This window comes from Oncorhynchus nerka, unplaced genomic scaffold (assembly GCF_034236695.1).
Source record: "Oncorhynchus nerka isolate Pitt River unplaced genomic scaffold, Oner_Uvic_2.0 unplaced_scaffold_1557, whole genome shotgun sequence".
Taxonomy (NCBI): domain Eukaryota; kingdom Metazoa; phylum Chordata; class Actinopteri; order Salmoniformes; family Salmonidae; genus Oncorhynchus; species Oncorhynchus nerka.
In genome coordinates this window covers 40,382-53,966 of record NW_027039758.1, presented here as the reverse complement: position 1 = coordinate 53,966, position 13,585 = coordinate 40,382, and the positions used below count along the sequence as shown (strand labels likewise).

The window sequence follows — 13,585 nt, the reverse complement described above, 5'->3', positions numbered from 1 at the left end:
GAGGGTCGACTGGAGGTTAATGGAGATGGGGCTGTGTTCTAGTGGGTCTGGGCAGGTGTGATGTAGTTAATGGAGATGGAGGTGTGTTCTAGATCTGGGCAGGTGTGATGTAGTTAATGGAGATGGAGTTGTTCTAGTGGGTCTGGGCAGGTGTGGTGTAGTTAATGGAGATGGAGGTGTGTTCTAGTGGGTCTGGGCAGGTGTGATGTAGTTAATGGAGATGGAGGTGTGTTCTAGGGGGTCTGGGCAGGTGTGATGTAGTTCATGGAGATGGAGGTGTGTTCTAGTGGGTCTGGGCAGGTGTGATGTAGTTAATGGAGATGGAGGTGTGTTCTAGTGGGTCTGGGCAGGTGTGATGTAGTTAATGGAGATGGAGGTGTGTTCTAGTGGGTCTGGGCAGGTGTGATGTAGTTAATGGGGATGGAGGTGTGTTCTAGTGGGTCTGGACAGGTGTGATGTCGTCGTTTGTATGTTTTGTATTGTTTATAAAAGATCAACATTTCTTTTTAAAGTCCCAATTCAAAGTTACACCTCACTGTTCTATTTTTAGAGTTGTTACATAAAACTCATCAGAATTCATTAGAATGATAAAGTCAGGAGTGATGTCATATGGAGGACCAGCCTATTTCCTATGATGGTGTGATGTAATATGGAGGACCAGCCTATTACCTATGATGGTGTGAAGTAATATGGAGGACCAGCCTATTACCTATGATGGTGTGATGTAATATGGAGGACCAGCCTATTACCTATGATGGTGTGAAGTAATATGGAGGACCAGCCTATTACCTATGATGGTGTGATGTAATATGGAGGACCAGCCTATTACCTATGATGTAAACTACAACAGAAATAACTTCAAATGTTTTACTTCAAATTTAACCAATCGTTTGCAATCATGACTTGAGTGATTAAAGTAAACCAATGTTTTGGAAATACATAACGCCATCTAACCAAATAATCAAAGCTATACAGTATGCAGTTATCTTAACCAGCCAGCTAACGTTAGCTATTTAGCCAAATAGCAATTAGCCTAACAAGTGTAGCCAACCAGCACGGAGACCATTTTACAACCAAACTAACAAAACTGAAACGTGTTTGCAGATCAAAAGATCAGAGACATAGAGAATGATGGGAGAAAATTAATATTCAGACGTCATTGATCAATGCTGATAAAGGGACACACTGCTTAAATAATAATGAGTCGTTATTTATGATGTAAGGTGATTTGAAGATCCGTCAGTTGGCAGTCGCCTGCAGTGTCAAACAAGCACAAACCAATCAGGTGGTTGTTCGATGAAACGAAGCCTCAGACGTCATTGATCACGTGCTGCTGATAAAGTGATACAGGCATCAGCACACTGCTTTGAAGTTTACTGCTGAGCGATTTGGACGCATGGCCTCGTACCTCCGGTATCAAACATAACATCCCCATTGAAAAGTTGACAAAACAAAACGGAGCAAGCAGGTTGATTTCCTCTGTCGTTTTGATCCCACGGCAAGAAAGCACCAGAGCCTACCATGCTAACGCGTTCCACACAGTTCATATGAGATGAAGCTTGAGCTCGATATCAACCTATCGAGCTAGTGTGACCTTCCTGGTCTCTCAAGTCAGTGAGTCAACACAGGAAGGTGCAATGGATGGATAGTTAATTTATTTCCAAAGCTGCAATGATGGGACATACACAGTATGGATGAATGATCAGTAGTGACGGGATATAAATAGCACTCCCACAGCAATTCTACATTAATTTGCCCTATAATATACTAACAAAAAAAACAGTTTAAATGTCTATCAAAGTTATTGTGATCGTATAGTGGATTTAACAATTCCTACTAATTCCTAATTTACTATAATAAATATAAATACATTATTTCCATGTGTCTCATATTCACTACATCAGAATAAACTGTCATCCATTTTAGTATTAAAAAAAATTCAAATTAAACCTGAAATATTACTCAAAGTCCCCATCTGGTGGCAAAGAAGTATAATACACCTAAACTAACAAAACCGGGCTGATAAACACGCTGGTGTTCATGAGTTTATAAAACAATGTACTTTATACATTTGTTATAAATGACCTGCATTGATGAGACACACAGTGTGGATGAATGATCAGTAGTCGACAGGGTAAAAATAGCACTCCTAAAAGAAGATGCATTTTCCAGTTAGATACCATCTTGAAAGATAGCATAAAACCCACATGGAAAACAGATTTGGCAAATAACATAAATCAAATCAAATCAAATCAAATTTTATTTGTCACATACACATGGTTAGCAGATGTTAATGCGAGTGTAGCGAAATGCTTGTGCTTCTAGTTCCGACAATGCAGTGATAACCAACAAGTAATCTAACTAACAGTTCCAAAACTACTGTCTTATACACAGTGTAAGGGGATAAGGAATATGTACATAAGGATATATGAATGAGTGATGGTACAGAGCAGCATACAGTAGATGGTATCGAGTACAGTATATACATATGAGATGAGTATGTAGACAAAGTAAACAAAGTGGCATAGTTAAAGTGGCTAGTGACATAAGAATGCAGTCGATGATCTAGAGTACAGTATATACATATGCATATGAGATGAATAATGTAGGGTAAGTAACATTATATAAGGTAGCATTGTTTAAAGTGGCTAGTGATATATTTACATCATTTCCCATCAATTCCCATTATTAAAGTGGCTGGAGTTGGGTCAGTGTCAATGACAGTGTGTTGGCAGCAGCCACTCAATGTTAGTGATTGCTGTTTAACAGTCTGATGGCCTTGAGATAGAAGCTGTTTTTCAGTCTCTCGGTCCCAACCACACATATAAAGAGAGGCTGACTTGACACCAAACCAACAACAGTAGTTACTAATACACAAATCGCTAATGTATGATTTAAAACGTGGATTTAATGATGTAAGGTCAATTTTATACATTTCTATCCCAGGACCACTCAATTTTCAAATTCTCCATAAATCTGCTGTGGATTACCCAGAATCCTATACCTTTATCACACGAGCGGGGCAGCGGTCTAAGGCACTGTTCTTAAATGAATTGCCTCGTTAAATAGACGATACAAATATTTTAAACATGTAACTTCGTTACACCGTTACACTGGCAAACAAACTCAGTAGCACAGAGAAGATCATCCATATGACGTTGAGAAATACTGCATTGTGTGTAGTTTGGAAGAGTCACAAAATAAGTTAATAAATATGTAATAACGCAAAAACATTGTTTGTACTTATAGGTAACCATATCGTGATTACAATTAGCTTACTATGTCTTTAACCACACTGTATTGTTACACTGGTGAGTTAAAACTCATGCTTCGTACACTTTAACTTGTTATCTGAAGATAAAATAAACATTTTACTCAACTGCGTTACCCACTCCAGTCAGCAGATGGCGGTCTGAGAATTTAAAGCGATGCTGTTGGTGTGACGTATAATCTAGTGGACGGAACGCTTCTTTCAACAGCAGCAACAGTTCGTCAGCCACCTCGGTAGCTTGCTAGACAAAATAGACGAACCAATAAAGCTCTTTAGACGCTTTAGTGTATATTAGCCACTGTGTTTTAAAACCTACTTCTGTGGCATAGTTAGTTATCCGGTTTAATTTCATATTTAGAGTGTTGTTATTAGTCAGCTAGCGGGCTGGTTAAGTTAGCATTAGCCTAGCTAGCTAACATCTCCAACCATGAGTTCACTAAGCTACTCTCCTTCTCATGAAGAGAAGGATATCACAGTAAATCAAGAAGTAGGGAGTGGGGCCGTTACTGTGAAAGAAGAGGAGGACGCGTTCAGAGTGAAAGAGGAGGATGGTGTTACAGTGAAAGGAGAGCATGTAGTTTATGGCTTGAAAGAGGAGAAGGAGGAGATGACTGTTACATCGAAAAAGGAGGAAGAGGAGGAACCTGGATATCTGGTTCCGGTTTCCCAAACGCATCTTAAGGCATCCAATGGTTCAAACGAAGAATTTAACCATAAGATGGTTTTTAGAAACCGTTCCCTGATTAACACTAGTAAGTACTGTCTTAACAACAGAGGCACAAACTCTGCAATTGAACTGATGTTTGGTGTTAAGGTGGAAATCTGCAATCGCTACATCCATATTGTGACTTTTAAATTATTTATTTACAGCCATTGATTCTTGAAGAATATAACACATGCCTCATGAGCTGAGTTCAACTGTTGTACCCCATCAGAACCCCAAATAAGCTTGTTTTACTATAATGTTTATAAACAATGTAAATCAACACTGTATAGCAGTTAAGACAGATTTGTACCATGTCAGCTCGGGGATGTGAACTTGCAACCGGTTACTATTCCAACGCTCTAACCACTAGGCTTCCCTTCTGCCTCAACATGGTTAAAACTATAATGTTGATATCATGGATGGTCAGTCCTTGCATCCATAGGTCTGTCTAGTTACATTTATCCAAACCCATAATTTTATTACCAAAATAGTGGTGGAATGAGAGATTTGTTATTGTTTGAACTGCAGATTGCTGGGTAGTGTGGGTTTTTTAAACAGCAACAAAATGGCTGCCCAGAGACTTGGTTAACAGCTGAGGGATGGGGGAAGGAGAAGTGTAACCACTCTCAAATTCATAGAGAACGATATTGTAGAAACCTTAACCCAACACCTAGCGACCTCGTCAAGAAGTTCAGACATCTTGGCGTAACAGTTATAAGGTGTTGACTTGACAGTCGCTGGACCCAGGTTTGAGTTCAGCTCAGGGCCTCCCCCTGAATTCACTACACTATGAATACAAGGACTGGCCATCCATGATGTCATAATGATAATTTAACCAGTTTTCTGGGCTATATAGTATATTCTAGAATTCATCCATGATGTCATAATAATAATTTAACCAGTTTTCTGGGCTATATAGTATATTCTAGAATTCATCCATGATGTCATAATAATAATTTAACCAGTTTTCTGGGCTATATAGTATATTCTAGAATTAATCTATGATGTCATAATGATAGTCGCTGACTTTTGCAAATGCCTCTACCCCGTCTTCTGGCTGGGCAGAGTACTTTAGGATTTTAGTTCCTGCGGTGTAACAAGGGCCTAGCCGTGCGGCCCTACCAACCCTTCTATTTCTTCGTAATGGCCCTTCGCGTGAGTTGGGTTTGTTTCTTCGTTCATGTTGTCACTCCCTTATTTTCCGGTATGAGGTCTTGGATAGATATACTCCTATTTAAATATTCTGAGTGTTATGGATTCCTCCTATATTTCCTTACCTTCGAGTTTCTTTTACCTCTGTATATATCAATACCTAATAACTTCTTGTATGGGTTATAATGCGCGTCAGCTAGTAGTCACTTGGAAACTAGTATTGGTATATATTTTGACACACAATTAAATGTTTTAATTTTACCTTTATTTTACTAGGCAAGTCAGTTAAGAACAAACTGTTCAGTGAGAGTGTTAAAGGCGTTTGCTCTCCAGATCTGGCCAAGTTGTCAAAGTTTCAAAGCTTTTGTTAAGTAACTCTGTTTTCTGTCTTATACACATTATTACAATTAAATGGTTCTACAGTTTCCTAATACATCAATAATGATCAATCAATCCTTAATGCTTTAAGCTATGCCAGATAATATTGCAAAACTTGGCTGTGTCCTTGTATTGCTAATCACATCTGTACCTGATGTCTCACTGTGTGACTGCCGCTTTGTCTGTGATCAAGAGGTGTCAAGACCCCTGTGTTTCAAATATTGTACTCACTTCCAACTCTATGCATAGTCTAAAGTTTCAAAAATTATATCCTAATACTATTCATTCAACTCTATTACATTAGACTCAATATATGTAACTGGTACTTGGCTGTTTCCTTGTATTGCTAATCACATCTGTACTTGATGTCTCACTGTTTGACTGCCGCTTTGTCTGTGATCAAGAGGTGTCAAGACCCCTGTGTTTCAAATATTGTTCTAGTCTAACAAAAAGCATATATCCTAATACTATTCACTTCCAACTCTATGCATAGACTCAATATATTGTAACTGGTACTTGGCTGTTTCCTTGTATTGCTAATCACATCTGTACTTGATGTCTCACTGTTTGACTGCCGCTTTGTCTGTGATCAAGAGGTGTCGAGACCCCTGTGTTTCAAATATTGTTCTAGTCTAACAAAAAGCTTATAGTGCAATAGTAAATTTACCTATGATGATTCTCCATATGAAGTCTGTCTCATATGTCAGTGAGGATCATGCCTCTCTTATGATCTCTGTTCTCTTTATATACATTTTTACAGGGGAAGTTCGCAAGTTTCTGGAGCTGTGGCTAAACCACACTTTCACACTGACACTGCCCTGCTGCTTGCACCGGCCGCTTACTCGGGGACTGTAGATTGCTTACACTGAGTGCTTACTCGGGGACTGTAGATTGCTTACACTGAGTGCTTACTCGGGGACGGTAGATTGCTTATTATGTCATCTTAGACCTGTGTCTAAATGGAAGCTTCTTATTCTAAATCTAGGTCATGCACTACTAACTCCCATTCTGCTGCTTCCGTGTTACTGTTGGCTGATTCTACTTAATGATACCAGCTTGTTGTTTCTACCACTTGAGGCGGCGTAGGTGGCATGTCAAGCGTCAGCTGGGAGAAGTCTGTGATAGGTATCTCCTCTGCTTCCCCCTGTTGTCCAGTTTCTGCAGGTGTGGTCCATGGTTCCATGAGGTCCCGTGAATGCCCTGTGTTGCTGTCCCCATTGCTTGATGGAGTGGGCAGATTCTTTTCATCTCTTGTCACACCAGATATTCGACATCCATAACTAGTGGTTTCCTCATTAGCATGGAGGAGCTTATGCAATCAAATTGCCCTCGTGCCGCAATTTTAGAAAACACAAAGGGGCCTGTATTGTAGACCAAAAGTATTCTGCCACACTGCTTAGAGTTTCAACAACATGAATAACTTATTTCTAGTCTACAATCTTAGATGTTACTACTAATATGAAAACAAGACAAAATATGACTTCTTGCTAATTTTAAGACAATAATTGTAACATTCATTACAGACATCAATTGTTGTACAACATCATGGCTATGCTGTTGGCATCAACTTTTACACTGGATTACCGCTGTTGTGGGCCTTTAATCATCTGACTTTGTTGTTCACACAGGAGAGAGACGTGACTATCGTGGATCCTCTGGGGAGCCTCAACAACCTCATGATGCTGAGGAGACAGAGAAGAGTCTCTCCAGATCAGAACACCTCAATAAACACCCGCAGAGAACCACAGGGAAGAGAACTCACTGCTGGTCTGACTGTGGGAAGAGATTCACATCATCAGGCATTAAAATTGATCAGAGAACACACACAGGAGAGAAATCTTATAGCTGTGGTCAATGTGGGAAGAGTTTTTGTCGATCTGGAGAGCTGACAGTGCACCAGAGAACACACACAGGAGAGAAACCTTACAGCTGTGGTCAATGTGGGAAGAGTTTTACAACATCTCGCTCTCTGACTCAACACCAGAGAATACACACAGGAGAGAAACCCTATAGCTGTGATCAATGTGGGAAGAGGTTTGGTCGATCTTGCCATCTGACTCTACACCAGAGAATACACACAGGAGAGAAACCTTACAGCTGTGGTCAATGTGGGAAGAGTTTTACAACATCTCGCTCTCTGACTCAACACCAGAGAATACAAACAGGAGAGAAACCATATAGCTGTGATCAATGTGGGAAGAGATTTGCTACATCTGGCCACCTGACTCTACACCAGAGAACACACACAGGAGAGAAACCTTATAGCTGTGGTCAATGTGGGAGGAGTTTTAGTCAATCTGGAATGCTGACAGTTCACCAGAGAACACACACAGGAGAGAAACCTTATAGCTGTGGTCAATGTGGGAGGACTTTTACTACATCTAGCGGTCTGACTAAACACCAAAGAACACACACAGGAGAAAATCTTATAGCTGTGATCAATGTGGGAGGAGTTTTGTTCAATCTAGCCAGCTGACTTCACACCAGAGAACACACACAGGAGAGAAACTTTATATCTGTATTCAATGTGACAAGAGATACTCTGATAAAAGATCTCTGATCAAACATCAGAAAATACATACATGAAGAAGTTGTTTCAAGATATCAATGAAATAATGTCAGAATGTAGAATTTTTTGAAAACATTGTAGTAGGTGTATTTTAATGATGTCACAATGTAGAATGTTTTAACGTAGTAGGAGTATTTTAATGATGTCACAATGTAGAATGTTTTAACATTGTAGTAGGAGTATTTTAATGATGTCATTGTAGTAGGAGTATTTTAATGATGTCACAATGTAGAATGTTTTAACATTGTAGTAGGAGTATTTTAATGATGTCACAATGTAGAATGTTTTAACATTGTAGTAGGATTATTTTAATGATGTTCTACCTTATTGTTTGTCCTGTTCAATTGATTGTAGATATGGATATTAACCTCAGGGGGAAATCCAGGCTCTGAATTGAAAGAGTATTATTTTACGAAAAAAGAGCTGCGTTCCACTTACTGTGTTGGTGACCCACTAATCAAAATGCAGCACTTCAAAATGTAGCCAGCTGTTTTCTACAAGTTGAAAAAGCTGCTTGTTTAAAAAATATGATAATTGTTGCAGATGTTTGTGTATATACACACACATGAAAGCAGTATAATAAATTGGTCTATAATCAATTTTATTAACAATCTGACATCACTCCAGTATTTTTTGACAACATTCAAATGCTAATTGTCTTTATTCCACTACTGAAGAAGCATGTCTCAAATCACCTCATATTTCAAACATTCAGCCTGACAAAATATACATGTTTTATTATTCCATGCCTCACCATTAAGTGAATACATATTAACAAAGGGGTGAACATTTGGTTTTGATTTTCATAATTATTTATGCAACCAGCTGACCCTTTTTGGGTTTTTATTGGTAAAATTATATTGATGTTGTTGCCCTGCTTTTAGAATATCAGGATTCATTCTCAGATGTTCCAACCCAAATGTACTGGAGCACGACATTGGGGACTTGGCCCCGATCCAACATGCCCATCAAGTGAACCCTGAAAAGAGAGCGAGAAGTAAGGTGGAAAGTTACTACGGATATTGCAGGAGTTCGTTGCTGATTGTCTCAAGGGTGGGCAGTCAGCAAGTTTTGCATTTAGCCAGTGCTTGGCCATGGATTACAATTTATTTTGACTGCATGTTTTTCCGTATTGGAGATTAGAATTACAATTGATTTTGTTCCAAGGGAACGTGAGTTCTAGAATCTAGTGGGGGGAAATATAGGATATATTTGTTGTCTTAACGGGGAAGTTGTTACAGGCTTTGGATTTGAGGTTGGACTTTCACACACAGGACGCACTGATTGGTGTCACCTCGTTAGTATGTGTTACACCTGTGCTGGCTTGTCCATCTGTTTCAGTGTTTACCTTCAGCAGGATCCATCTGTTTCAGTGTTTACCTTCAGCAGGATCCATCTGTTTCAGTGTTTACCTTCAGCAGGATCTATCCATCTGTTTCAGTGTTTACCTTCAGCAGGATCTATCCATCTGTTTCAGTGTTTACCTTCAGCAGGATCTATCCATCTGTTTCAGTGTTTAGGGATCTATCCATCTGTTTCAGTGTTTACCTTCAGCAGGATCCATCTGTTTCAGTGTTTACCTTCAGCAGGATCCATCTGTTTCAGTGTTTACCTTCAGCAGGATCCATCTGTTTCAGTGTTTACCTTCAGCAGGATCTATCCATCTGTTTCAGTGTTTACCTTCAGCAGGATCTATCCATCTGTTTCAGTGTTTACCTTCAGCAGGATCCATCTGTTTCAGTGTTTACCTTCAGCAGGATCTATCCATCTGTTTCAGTGTTTACCTTCAGCAGGATCTATCCATCTGTTTCAGTGTTTACCTTCAGCAGGATCTGTTTCATCCATCTCTGTTTCAGTTTTACCTTCAGCAGGATCCATCTGTTTCAGTTTTACCTTCAGCAGGATCCATCTGTTTCAGTGTTTAGTTCCATCTGTTTCAGTTTTCAGTTGTTGAATCCTTTGACGTATTGTTGATTTAAACATGTTTCAGGTTCAACAAATGCACTGTGTTGGTTGAAAAGTGATACTAAAATGACAAACCATAGTAGAGATATACTGAATTTACACTAAGATGGATCAAGATAGTTTCTCATTGGGTTCATAATGTTTAAATCAAGCTTTATTTATACAGCACATTTCAGACATGGGTGCAACACAATGGATTCACAGGAAAAAACACAAATATTTAAAACAAACATAAGAGAAAAAACTGAAGACTAATGAGCAAGTAAATGTCATCTATTAACAATTCACTGCAATATGCAACCCAAAATATCCTGTCATTGTTGGATGTTACGTTCTCCAGCAAGAAAACCAAAAATGTCCCTCAAACAGAAGATTGAACTAACAACCACAACTAAACATGTTTTAGGAGGAGCTCTGAAAGACACTATGGGGGTGTCCACTGAAAGGTGACTAGTAACAACAACTGGGACATAAAAGACACCCACCATGAGACCAACTAATTCTGCCCAAGAAGAGGCAAACAAAAGAAAAACCGACAACAAACTTAAAGACAGGAAGCAAACCAAAAAGGTGGAGCAACTAAAGGTGTTGACTCTCCACATCTATCAAGACAACTGGAGCACTGGGCCAGACACTCTTAAATAGAACCTGGACCAGCTCAGGCGAAACACCTTACCACTAACAAGATGGACAGGTGTACCACATACTGGGACGTTTCTCCCCTCCCTGCGGTGGACTTTGAACCGACACCTCCGAAAGACTGGGTCCTTAAATCCAGTTCTCTGGACAGCTCGGCCACAGTGGTTAAGGCGATGTATTGATTTGGAACCCCATCCGTGACACACAACATTGCTTCTTTTCTCCCTTGCATGGCCCTACATGAAAGTAAAAACGCTGAAATAAAGCAGAACATGTGATAGCTTGCGCAAACAAACTCAATAAAGATGGCAGTGGTGGGATTTGAACCCACGCCTCCTTAGAGACTGGAGCCTAAATCCAGCGCCTTAGACCGCTCGGCCACACTACCCAGCTCTGCCAAACAATTCACACTTTCTCGTCAGTTACCTAGAGCGTCTGCACTTCCTTGTATTTTAGTCTTCTTTTTCATTTTCTTCTTTAAAATCTTTATGTATCTCATGTTGCTCTTGCGTCCTTCATCTTTTTTTGATTCTCTTTTTAAAAATCTTAATTTATCTGATGTTGCTCTTTCTTCCATCGTATAAACTTAGAATTAGTTTCTGCTTTTATGTCTGAAGCAGATTGAATTAGAAAAACACGGCAGATAATTGCAATAACAGACGTGGGATTTAGGGTAAAGGCTGGATTCCCTTTATTTGTCCGGTGTCCTTGGTGGCCTTGTTTGAAATTACATTACAGTTTTCTGTTGAGAAAAAGTTGCAGCGGTGGACTTTGAACCGAAAGACTGGGTCCTTAAATCCAGTTCTCTGGACAGCTCGGCCACAGTACCCACTGTTAAAATGGACTGCTTGGTCGTCGCACAGACCATCACAACTTTCCTTTTTTCCAATCAAGGATTTGACGTGAACAACCACCGGTAGGAGGTGCAACTGCCACCGCGGGGCACAGGACTTGGTGGCTGGTTGGTTAAGGCGATGGACTACACTATTGAGTTGGAACCCCATCCGTGACACACAACATTGCTTCTTTTCTCCCTTGCATGGGTGACATGAAAGTAAAAACCCTGAAATAAAGCAGAACATGTGATAGCTTGCGCAAACAAACTCAATAAAGATGGCAGTGGTGGGATTTGAACCCACGCCTCCTTAGAGACTGGAGCCTTAATCCAGCGCCTTAGACCGCTCGGCCACACTACCCAGCTGTGGCAAACTATTCACACTTTCTCGTCAGTTACCTAGAGCGTCTGCACTCCCTTGTATTTTAGTCTTCTTTTTCATTTTCTTCTTTAAAATCTTTATGTATCTCATGTTGCTCTTGCGTCCTTCATCTTTTTTTGATTCTCTTTTTAAAAATCTTAATTTATCTGATGTTGCTCTTTCTTCCATCGTATAAACTTAGAATTAGTTTCTGCTTTTATGTCTGAAGCAGATTGAATTAGAAAAACACGGCAGATAATTGCAATAACAGACGTGGAAATTAGGGTAAAGGCTGGATTCCCTTTATTTGTCCGGTGTCCTTGGTGGCCTTGTTTGAAATTACATTACAGTTTTCTGTTGAGAAAAAGTTGCAGCGGTGGACTTTGAACCGAAAGACTGGGTCCTTAAATCCAGTTCTCTGGACAGCTCGGCCACAGTACCCACTGTTAAAATGGACTGCTTGGTCGTCGCACAGACCATCACAACTTTCCTTTTTTCCAATCAAGGATTTGACGTGAACAACCACCGGTAGGAGGTGCAACTGCCACCGCGGGGGCACAGGACTTGGTGGCTGGTTGGTTAAGGAGATGGACTACACTATTGAGTTGGAACCCCATCCGTGACACACAACATTGCTTCTTTTCTCCCTTGCATGGGTGACATGAAAGTAAAAACCCTGAAATAAAGCAGAACATGTGATAGTTTGCGCAAACAAACTCAATAAAGTTGGCAGTGGTGGGATTTGAACCCACGCCTCCTTAGAGACTGGAGCCTTAATCCAGCGCCTTAGACCGCTCGGCCACACTACCCAGCTGTGGCAAACTATTCACACTTTCTCGTCAGTTACCTAGAGCGTCTGCACTCCCTTGTATTTTAGTCTTCTTTTTCATTTTCTTCTTTAAAATCTTTATGTATCCCATGTTGCTCTTGCGTCCTTCATCTTTTTTTGATTCTCTTTTATAAAATCTTAATATATCTGATGTTGCTCTTTCTTCCATCGTATAAACTTAGAATTAGTTTCTGCTTTTATGTCTGAAGCAGATTGAATTAGAAAAACACGGCAGATAATTGCAATAACAGACGTGGGAATTAGGGTAAAGGCTGGATTCCCTTTATTTGTCCGGTGTCCTTGGTGGCCTTGTTTGAAATTACATTACAGTTTTCTGTTGAGAAAAAGTTGCAGCGGTGGACTTTGAACCGAAAGACTGGGTCCTTAAATCCAGTTCTCTGGACAGCTCGGCCACAGTACCCACTGTTAAAATGGACTGCTTGGTCGTCGCACAGACCATCACAACTTTCCTTTTTTCCAATCAAGGATTTGACGTGAACAACCACCGGTAGGAGGTGCAACTGCCACCGCGGGGGCACAGGACTTGGTGGCTGGTTGGTTAAGGAGATGGACTACACTATTGAGTTGGAACCCCATCCGTGACACACAACATTGCTTCTTTTCTCCCTTGCATGGGTGACATGACATGAAAGTAAAAACCCTGAAATAAAGCAGAACATGTGATAGCTTGCGCAAACAAACTCAATAAAGATGGCAGTGGTGGGATTTGAACCCACGCCTCCTTAGAGACTGGAGCCTTAATCCAGCGCCTTAGACCGCTCGGCCACACTACCCAGCTGTGGCAAACTATTCACACTTTCTCGTCAGTTACCTAGAGTGCACTCCCTTGTATTTTAGTCTTCTTTTTCATTTTCTTCTT

At 40.2% G+C, this 13,585-nt stretch overlaps 1 protein-coding gene and 4 non-coding genes across 5 annotated transcripts; 1 reads left to right on the top strand and 4 right to left on the bottom strand.

The window, feature by feature from the left end:
- The first annotated feature begins 3,444 nt into the window (after positions 1-3,444).
- Positions 3,445-8,267, top strand: LOC135568485 (gastrula zinc finger protein XlCGF17.1-like). Its single transcript, XM_065015271.1, has 2 exons — positions 3,445-4,023; positions 7,136-8,267. Exons 1-2 carry the CDS (start codon positions 3,699-3,701, stop codon positions 7,981-7,983), a joined length of 1,173 nt encoding a protein of 390 aa, XP_064871343.1. The 5' UTR covers positions 3,445-3,698; the 3' UTR covers positions 7,984-8,267.
- A 2,719-nt stretch (positions 8,268-10,986) lies between these two features.
- Positions 10,987-11,068, bottom strand: trnal-uag (transfer RNA leucine (anticodon UAG)). Its single transcript has one exon. It is a non-coding gene; the product is annotated as a tRNA-Leu (tRNA).
- Positions 11,069-11,794: 726 nt separating this feature from the next.
- trnal-aag (transfer RNA leucine (anticodon AAG)) lies at positions 11,795-11,876 on the bottom strand. The gene has a single exon. It is a non-coding gene; the product is annotated as a tRNA-Leu (tRNA).
- A 727-nt stretch (positions 11,877-12,603) lies between these two features.
- On the bottom strand, positions 12,604-12,685 carry trnal-aag (transfer RNA leucine (anticodon AAG)). The gene has a single exon. It is a non-coding gene; the product is annotated as a tRNA-Leu (tRNA).
- Positions 12,686-13,417: 732 nt separating this feature from the next.
- Positions 13,418-13,499, bottom strand: trnal-aag (transfer RNA leucine (anticodon AAG)). The gene has a single exon. It is a non-coding gene; the product is annotated as a tRNA-Leu (tRNA).
- Between the last annotated feature and the right edge of the window lie 86 nt (positions 13,500-13,585).

Coding starts and splice junctions, on each gene's coding strand:
- LOC135568485 (XM_065015271.1), top strand. CDS start 3,699: ATGAGTTCACTAAGCTACTCTCCTTCTCATGAAGAGAAGGATATCACA. Junction 4,024..7,135: donor CCGTTCCCTGATTAACACTA/GTAAGTACTGTC, acceptor TTGTTCACACAG/GAGAGAGACGTGACTATCGT.